The 10325-nt window shown below is 39.4% G+C and overlaps 1 protein-coding gene across 1 annotated transcript in view; it reads left to right on the top strand.

The window, feature by feature from the left end:
• The first annotated feature begins 1404 nt into the window (after window positions 1-1404).
• ZNF507 (zinc finger protein 507) overlaps window positions 1405-10325 on the top strand; it is a 27664-nt gene continuing 18743 nt past the window's right edge. The window contains exons 1-2 of the mRNA XM_006167997.3: window positions 1405-1504; window positions 7815-9949. Coding sequence (XP_006168059.1) covers window positions 7817-9949 — 2133 coding nt within the window. The 5' untranslated portion in view covers window positions 1405-1504; window positions 7815-7816. The remainder of the gene's footprint in view (window positions 1505-7814; window positions 9950-10325) is intronic.

The following is a 10325-nucleotide window of genomic DNA, read 5'->3' as shown; positions in this document are numbered from 1 at the left end:
GCCCCGGGGCCGCCCCTCCGCTCGCTGTTAGCGCCGCCGCCGGCCATGTGCATCCTCCCTCGGGCCTCTACCGGCGCTCGCTTCCTCCTCAGGCCCGGTGCTCGCCACAAGCCCAAGTTCCGTATCCCCTTTCTCTCTTCTGTGCCGCTCACAGCAAGGCTCGTGGAGACCTCGCGCTTTGCCCGCAGCTGGGGGTGGGGGAACCTGCTGCTCCCTGCTCGCTGTCACCAGCCTGGTTCGCAGGCAGGCCCGCCCGAGGCGTTGCTTCCTTCCCCCTCTGCAGATGTGAAATCGCTTAGGCCAGCCAGGATGAAGCTCACCACAGTGTACTCGCCGCTATCGCTTCATTACTCGTCGCAACCCCCGTGACGGCCAGCCCTTTAGCCACTGCATGGCGTAGGAAAAGCTAGTACACAAAAGCAATCCGGGGCTTCTGCACTCATTACCATGCTCCTCGGTGGTATGATCTCTGTCGAGACCACTGCAGAAAACTCCCACTTTTTTAAGACCTGGGGGCATTCACACTGAGTGAGTTGTGAAGATCTGTCTGATTAATTAGGAGGAGGCCTCCCTCCCTACCCCCAAAGCGGTCTTTTTCATTCCAGCCTTGGGCTCCTAATTTGCTATCAGTCTGTATCGCCCTTATCAGGAAATTACTATACAGGTTTATCACCTCCTTGAGTTTGTACTTTCTTCAGTACTCTGCTCGGACTCAGTGTATGGGTTGCGTTATTGATTAAAAGAGAAAGCCTGGCCCTTCATTTCTTGAGCTCACTAACTCGTTGAAAATTAACAGGGGAGGCCTAAAGACGTTTTGTACCCTAGCAGTGAACTATTTTACTTAACTGTAATTGATAAGGTAGTCTCATTCTAGTTGAAACGAATAAGCATTCTTTGACCATTTAGAGTCGTCCTAAATAGCAAAGAAAGCCCTAGCAAAGAAATAGAGGACCAGAGCAGGAAACTGCATTAGAAGATATATAGGTCAAGCCACAATGTCATATCTTCATGCTGCCCTTCTGCCCAACTGCACTGGTAAAATTGGCAAACCCCCTCTAGGTTATTTTTGGTTAAGATGAACGTAACAATATGCAGTTTATTGTCCCAAATGCATTAGAAAGTGATGCCAGTAAAACAAATACTGTTCTGAGTCAGTTACATAAACTCTTGAGTTTACAGAGCTATTTTCTTTTTTTCTAACTCCTGCAAAATCCTCAAATCTACCTGTTAAACAAGTTATATGAGTTTGTATTACCTAATTAGGTTGCATGGACATTCCTCTGAATTTCTTTTTGACGTGGAAGATTGGGAAATTTTTCACTGCCCAAAAAAAAAAAGTTTGTTTTTTGTTTTTTGTTTCACCAAGAAAGGGAAATGTTTGATATTGTATACTTTCATTCTTGGCCACAGCTGGATTTTGAAGATTGATCCAGGGGACTGTATTAATTTCATGAATTGATTTGAAAGACACTGGTTCTGCCACTTAACAGCCATGTAACCTTGGGTAAGTCACTTAAACTGCACTTAGTGTTAATGTATTTATAGAATTCTGTAACACTCACCTAGGCTGTCCTAAAGAATTATGAAGCTCAAATACACTAACGTATTTCATACAGCAGAGCTGTGAGGGGCTGTTACTCTTCAATATCAATACTTTATACATTGTTCTCACTGAAAATTAAGAGGAAAATTTATGTGATAGAGAAAGCACAGTTTTTAGACTCAGGCTTGGATTCCACTTCTTAAACCAGTTACTGCTTTACATTTGTGAGTCTCAAGTTCCTTATATGCACAAAAGAGGCTACTATTGCTAGGAATTACATGATATTTACACGAAATCTACACAGGCACTACTCTCTGAACTTACAGCTCAAGGACAAGGATTTCCTTAGTTCATTTTTGTAGTCTCCAGCACTGTGCTTGGCATATTATAGGTGCTCACTAAATGATAGTAAATCTGAATATTGGTTAATGTTAGTTAGACCTTATGTCTTAATTGTAGCTGCCAAATCAGAATACACTCTTAGGCTAGGAGCCAGCTAAGAAATTCTAGACTCTGAAATTCATATACTTGAGATATTTATACTCAGGTTTTTCTTAGTGGTAATAATTACATTGAGCTAAGTAGATTTTAAATCAAATAAATTATAGCTGACATTAGTAAGGTAAATCTATAAATAATGTGTAACTAGTTTCCAGATAATTTCTTATAGATAAAATTCAGGGACCCGAAAATTCATCCAGCTCTACCTTCTTGTTTTACATCTGAGAAAATAAAATCCACAGAGAGAGTGACTTGCCTAAGGTCACACAGCTGACTGAGGGTACTTTAATGGAGGAACTCATGAGCTTATGTTCTGTGCCTTTTTGGCTAGAGCAAAATAAATGTTTTGTGTTTTACAATTTTGATAATCTAGAATGAGGAATCAGTTGGTCATTATTTCTTGGGACAGTTTTTGGTTGGTTGCTTTTCCTACTTGGAAAAGAAGAAATTTTTAGTCTAAAGGAGAGGATTCTTTATATCATATTGTACTTTTTTTTTTTTGAATAGACAGAAAATTAACAGTCTTTTCTCCAGGCCCAAATGAATTTGTTCAACTGGATTTATTTATGATAACCATACTGCTGTATTTAAAAGGAACCAACTAGATATATAAATAGACCAAATAGCAAATTATAAGGAAATAAACAGAACTGAAATAATTGGCTCTAAATTTTCCTTGGATAAGACATTAATTATAAGGTTTTGCTATGGAATATTGTTGTCAAGGAAAGATTTGAGAGACTGAGTGTTTCAGAACTTTTCTGGTTTGGGATATGAGTTTTATTTATTTATTTATAACAAGTTGGTATATTTAATCTAATCTTGTAATGTCTAAAGATTCCAAACAAAAAAATGTCCTATTTTGCTAATGCCTTTAGTCTTCTTCTAGTGAACCTTCCTATTCAGCCATACTGATCTTTTCACAGATCCCCAGATAGCATGCTTATTCTTACTTCTACAAATACAATGCCATGGCTGCCTTCCTTATCAGTCTTACCCTGTAGCAACACTATTAGAAGGAAGTGTATGGCATGCTCAAATTAGGGTAATTGAAGATAAGTATAGTAATAACAGTGTTGGGCTTATTTCCATAGGGATAATGCAGTTAACTGGAGTCAGCAGCATCAGAAAAAGTGAGAGGTACCAGAAGTAGGAGTCTTGTAGAACAGAATACCTGGAGAGAACTGGCCTTCTGTGGAAGAAAATAGTCTAAGTATACCTAAAGTTAGGGAACCAGGACAAAGAATACACCGATCTTACTCTGCTGCCTCCCTCTGTTCTGTCGTGGCTCTCCATTGGCAGAACTCAGCCAGAAATTGGAGGACAGAGAAGCTTAATGACTTAATCCTCTCTGGAACAGAGAGCAGAATAGAGAGGATACAGGAAACCTAGAGGACAGATCACGACATCTGGCATTCTGCTCATCCTTTGGTACCCAGTGAACATCTTACCTCTTTTTTTTGAAGAGGTTTTTTTGCTATAGGGCGAGTGCGCTCGCCAGACAGAGAGAGACAGAGAGACAGGAAGCGAGAAATCACCCCCCAGGGGAGATGGCCACACTGCAATCCCTTCTCCTCCATTCTCCTCTCAGGATCTTGGGCACATGCGCACACGCGCCCAGCATGAGTTTTAAGCTGCCGGGTCTGGGACGCAAACCACAGTCGACTACATGGGAGTCCAGCGACATAGCCATTATAGTACTGCTGGTCCCCATCTTACCTCTTTAAGAAGCCTTTGGTTCCCTTTGTAGACCAAAGGAATTGTTCACTCTTAGGATTTTTTTCATTGACTTTTGCCTTCTGATTGTTTCACCTTGAATACTATTACATCGTTAAAAACTGTTAGTTAATTCCTTTTTTATTTTTTTTTTTAAGAGAGATTTTTGCTATAGGGCACGTGCACTGACTGGAGAGACAGAAAGACAGAAAACAATAAATCACCCCCCCAGGAGAGATGGCCACACTGCAGTCCCTTCTCCATTCTCCTCTCGGGATCTTGGGTACGCACATACACACACTGGTCTGAGTTTTAAGCCACCAGGTCTAAGACTGTGGTTGACTAATAAGTGAGAATCCAGCAACATAACCATTATGCCATCTGCTGGTCCCAATTCTTTTTAGTTTCTAAATGTTTGTCTTATCCACTCTACTTGGTTTTAAAAGTACTGTGAATTTAAATTTTTTTCATTTTTCCTGAGAATTTGCTTTGTGCCTTATGCATAATTTTTTTGTAAATTTAATAATGAAAAAGTTTAAACATTTACATAAGTAGAAAGAATAGTATAATGGAACTTATACTCATAACCACTCCATTTTAATTACAGAAATTGTTATCCTTACTTTATCTCCACCTTCTGTACTAAGCCCCTTACCACCATCATGGGTTTTTTTTGGTTTTTTTTTTGGTTTTTTTGCCAGAGGGTACATGCACTAGCTAAAGAAAGAGAAAGAGAGGGGGGAAGCAGCCCACAGAGGATGGTCAAGCTACAATTCCTTCTCCTCCATTTCTCCTTCCTTTCAGGAATTTGGGTGCACACACACACATGTGCCTGGTGTATTTTCTGCTGGGTCCAGAACTCAGACTGCACAACTGGCCATTTGGGATCTAGCTGCCTCTACCACCATGCTATGTGCTGGCCCCACTATAGTAATTTTTTAAAGCTGTGTTTATGTTGATCTCTTAGAGGGCAAGGACAGTGTGCAGATTATCATAAACTGTGTTGTAATCTTTGAGCCATTGGAATTGTATTTGTGTTCCTTATTTTCATCTTTTTTATTAAGTTTTACTTCATTTGACATAGAATCCCATACATACCCACACACATGCACAGACATCCTTATCTTAACAATGGTTTGACATAATTTTCCACAGTGCGCAGGATAGGCATTCAGTAGAAACAAATGTCTCCTACCTGTATAGCCATTCTGTTTCTCACATTCATACAGTTTTCCATAAACTACATGAGATACTCAATATTTTATTATGATATAAGTTTTGTGTTATGATTTTGCCCAACGATAGACTAATGTAAGTGTTCTAAGCATGATTAATGTAAGCTAGGCAAAGTTGTGATGTGTAATAGTTTAGGTATACATGGGGACTTCACTAAGTCCATGGAAAAAAGTGAATTAAAGTATAAGTTTACTTTGGTGCAAAAAAATTTAGTGATCTAAGTAAAATTGGTGAAAATAAGATTTAACCTGCATGTTGGTTTTGCATGTGGACCCAGATTCCTGTTTCAGGTGTTTCTTGGTATATTTTATGTTGTCATATCTGTTTTATAGCTGCCATTACTGTACTTATCCCCAAATGTATGCAGTCTCTAAAATGAGATACTTACATAAATGTTCAGGGAAAATTGGAGCATCTGCTGCAAATTTCCATTAGCTCTTAATGCCTGAACAGACACAGCTTTAAAAATCTGAATGTTTTGTCAGATTCTTTTGTGTTAGTCTTTTTTCTTTAAAAAAAAAGATGAACTCCTCCTCTTCTTAATTTCACTTTCTTTTTTTTAAGGTATGCACTGAAATATCCACAGGAAGCAATTTGCACTGCTCTTTCTCCCTCCTATTGCATCATCAAATAGGAGAGAGATAATGCGAATCACCTTTGTAACCCTGTGGGTGTTTAAAGTCTATTGAACAAACATTCACTTGTTAACCTCCAGTTTATCAATCAGCCTACATGGCTATTAACATTTCTTGTGGTAAAACTTAGATCTAGAGTAAAGAACCATATAAGAAATTTAATATTCAGGGATTCCTATTTCTAAACTTATTATTTAACTAATTTGCATTTAACAGTTGAATCAAAAGAGGGAAAGTCTGAATCTAACATCCCTAAAGGGAAATCAGTAGTTGTACAAAGAGCCACAGCTCCCCTTGGCCTAAAAATGTGGAATTCCAAGGCAATAAAATAACTTAGGAAGCCACTGAAGGGTTTTTTCTGAAGAAAATGATTAGTCGTCCTTTGTCTTCTCTTTAGTGACTTAAATGTGGTAATTTGTTGAATCGTCAGGAAAGTCATGACACATTTTTGCATCGAAAAATACATCATGGCTTTCTCCATGACCTAATGAAAAAGACTTGCCTTTTCCACCTGAAAAGGATGAAAAGCACTACTAATATTTCGAGAGATTGTTTAGGGAAGAGAGTAGCTGAAGGATCAATGGCCTTCTGGAGCTGGGATATCTGTCATTGTTGTGAGGGCTGTGGACTGTGTTCCCTGCCATGAGCTCAGTGAGAGACAGCCTGTAGAAAAGAGAAAATAGCCCATCCCATAGGTCAAAGTACTAGAAGGGCGGGAAAAAGTGATACTAAAGAAGGCAAGAGTAAAATATTTGCATTATTGCCTGATAAGGACCTAGATATAGAGTTGGTGTGTAGGAGGAGTAGAAAATAAGAGGAAAAGAGCTAACAGTTGCCAGAAATTGATATGGGTGAACTGGTTGCAAAGCTGGGGTCTGGCAGGACAGTTTAGGTATAGTCTTAGTATGGCCAGAGGCTCTTAAACATTGATTCAGGCATGTGAGGAAGAAGAGTCATGATTCATCATCTAAAATAAGAATTCAGAACCTGTGACTGAAGTTTAAGAATAGTATGGTCTTTGGTCTGTAGCTAGTGCCACTAACATTTTTGCTGGCATTTATTGAATGTTGTGAGTAAGATTCCAGAATGCACCTAAAATGTGGAAAAACAAAACTTGTGGCTGGAAAAAAGCCTAAATTTAAAAATGTGATCCAAGTCAACAAATTAAATCTTACTTTAAGCCAAAGGAGATGTTTAAAATGAGAGTATTGCCAGGATATATAAAGAGTGTGCAAGACTAAGGCAGAAAGATTTATGAGTATTTTATGTTTTGTGATTTCCTTGGCATAATGCATTATTAGAACCTACAGGTAACCTCTTTTAAGGACTCTATTAATTTCTGGACCTGAAACATAACTGAGATTTGAATTTTTCCTTGCTCTGATGCCCCACTGCCTTTCAGGGGAGGGAAGAAAAAAACATAGCTGTGGGTATAAATTACAGTTGACCACTGATATGACCTCTAGGAAAAAAACCACAGCATAGTTTGTGGTTTATCTTCAGGAAGACAAAGGAAGTAAAACAAGGAACTGAATCATTACTCTTATTCAGTTTTCACTTGCATAGTACTTCCCAAAATTCAGTATGCAATAGGTTATATAACTATGTTGTCACAATTACAAAGATTTGGGGGGGGAAACAACAGAAATTATGATTTTGGTAATAAAACTACAGTTAAATTTGGAATAACAAATAGTTTCTTAAGAATTGTATCAATTATATTAACTTCACAAGTTCTCCAGTGATCTAGAGGCTAGAATTTGGTGCTTTCCTATTGGCTTTATAAAACAATGCTTCACAGTGACTTAAGGCGGTTCCACAAACCCTAAAAATGGCTGTGTTCCTTTAATCAAGTAATATGAATCCTCATGGGTCAAACTAGATGTCCAAGGCAAAGAAAGTAAAGAAAAAAGGAAATAAAGATTGTTAAAATAATTTCCAGAGAAACAGTGACAGATGGAAAGATCTCTCCTGTAAGTCGTGATGGAGATTGCATGCCAAAAAGAAATTTTAAACAATTTAAGCGTACATTGGGGGTAGCCAGGTACATCGATATGAAACTCCCAGCTTAGAAAGTACTTAGATTAGCTTGGACACTAAAATTGGCATATATTTCCTGAAATACATACCTCTAGTTACCCTGTAACCTGGCATTTCTTTCTCTTGTGTGTTTTTCGTTTTAGATATGGAAGAAAGCAGCAGTGTTGCCATGTTGGTGCCAGATATTGGGGAACAGGACACTATATTGACTGCTGAACGTGTCATCAGTCCTTCATTGGAAGTTGATGAACAAAGAAAAGCTAAAACAGATCCACTAATCCATGTTATCCAGAAGTTAAGCAAGATAGTGGAACATGAAAAGTCACAAAAATGTCTTTTAATTGGGAAAAAACGCTCACGTTCAAGTGCATCAACACGCTCTCTTGAAACACAAGAACTCTGTGAAATTCCAGCTAAACTAACCCAGTCACCTGCTGCTGATATTAGAAGGGCTGAGATGTCACAAATGAATTTTACTCCTGACACTCTTGCCCAGAATGATGGGAAGGCTATGTCTTATCAGTGTAGCCTTTGTAAGTTTCTTTCGTCATCTTTTTCTGTGTTAAAAGATCATATCAAGCAACACGGTCAGCAGAATGAAGTGATACTAATGTGCTCCGAGTGCCATATTACATCTAAAAGCCAAGAGGAACTTGAAGCTCATGTGGTAAATGACCACGAAACTGATGCCAACACTCACCCCCAGTCCAAAGCCCAACAGTGCATAAGTCCATCCAACTCCTTATGTCAGAGAGCCACAGAAAGAAATAATGAAAGCATTCCTGACATCCCAGTAAAAGTAGACAATCCACAAACTCATACTGTCCAAACTGCATCCATGGCAGAAATGGGAAGAAGGAAATGGTATGCCTATGAACAATATGGCATGTATAGATGCTTGTTTTGTAGTTATACTTGTGGCCAGCAGAGAATGTTGAAAACACATGCTTGGAAACATGCAGGAGAGGTTGATTGCTCTTATCCAATCTTTGAAAATGAAAATGAACCCCTAGGCTTGCTGGATTCACCAGTAGCTTCTGCACCTGGTGGGGTTGATGCAGTGGTCATTGCTATTGGAGACAGTGAACTGAGTATCCACAATGGGCCGTCAGTACAAGTGCAGATATGCAGCTCAGAATCATTATCCTCTTCATCTCCTTTAGAACAGAGTGCGGAAGAGGGCGTACACCTAAGTCAGTCAGTTACCCTTGACCCTAATGAAGAAGAAATGCTAGAGGTGATTTCTGATGCAGAGGAGAATCTGATTGCTGATAGCCTACTTTCATCGGCACAGAAAATCATTAGTAGTAGCCCAAATAAAAAAGGTCACGTTAATGTGATAGTGGAGCGTTTGCCAAATGCTGAAGAGACTCTCACACAGAAACGTTTCCTCATGAATGCCGAAATTGAAGAGGGGAAAAACCTGAGCCCGACAGAAGCCCAGATAGGGTGCAAAGGAACGGATGATGTTTATCACACTGATAAATGTACTGTTGATATTGGGGGATTGATCATAGGGTGGAGCAATCCAGAAAAGAAAGACAATGAGTTAATAAATAAAGGCCTCACTACTGATGAGAATGCCCCACCAGGCCGAAGAAGGACAAATTCTGAGTCTCTTAGACTACACTCGCTAGCTGCAGAAGCTCTTGTCACAATGCCTATAAGAGCTGCAGAACTGACAAGAGCCAACCTTGGGCATTATGGGGATATAAACCTTTTAGATCCAGATACTGGACAAAGGCAAGTAGATAGTACGTTGGCAGCGTATTCAAAAATGATGTCACCACTTAAAAACTCTTCAGATGGCCTAAATAATTTTAACCAAAGCAACTCTACCTTGGTAGCACTCCCAGAGGGTAGGCAGGAATTGTCAGATGGGCAAGTTAAGACAGGCATCAGCATGTCCTTACTCACTGTAATTGAAAAATTGAGAGAGAGGACAGACCAAAACGCTTCAGATGATGACATATTGAAAGAGTTGCAGGACAATGCCCAGTGCCAACCGAACAGTGATACTAGCTTGTTAGGAAACAATGTGGTGGAATATATCCCTAATGCTGAACGACCCTACCGTTGCCGCCTGTGTCACTACACAAGCGGTAACAAGGGCTACATCAAACAGCACTTGCGAGTCCATCGGCAGAGACAGCCATATCAGTGTCCTATCTGTGAACACATAGCTGACAACAGCAAAGACTTGGAGAGCCACATGATCAACCACTGTAAAACGAGAATATACCAGTGTAAGCAGTGTGAAGAATCTTTTCACTATAAGGTAAGCATTGATTAATGAAATCATTCAGAGGACCTCAGAATTTCAGAGCAGGGAGGGGACTTTGTAGATCTAACCCAATCACCTCATTTTATAGATAAAACTGTGTCCCAGAAAATTTGGATAATTTGCCCGGTGTTTCCAACTAATTTGAATTTTAGCCCCAACTAAGTTGGGTCCGAAATCTAGGCCTTTACAATTTTTCCTTAAGGATTCTTTCCCCTGCCTTCTACATCTGTATATATTAGTGTTATAATAAGTATATCTATTTCAAAACTGTCGATTTTTTTTTTTTTTTGGAGAGGTTTTTTCTATAGGGCACGTGCGCTCTCCAGACAGACAGAGAGAGACAAAGAGACAGAAAGCTAGAAATCACCCC

Source organism: Tupaia chinensis, unplaced genomic scaffold, assembly GCF_000334495.1.
Source record: "Tupaia chinensis unplaced genomic scaffold, TupChi_1.0 Scaffold145396_1, whole genome shotgun sequence".
In the NCBI taxonomy this organism is placed as follows: domain Eukaryota; kingdom Metazoa; phylum Chordata; class Mammalia; order Scandentia; family Tupaiidae; genus Tupaia; species Tupaia belangeri.
This window is presented reverse-complemented; position numbering and strand designations above follow the sequence as displayed.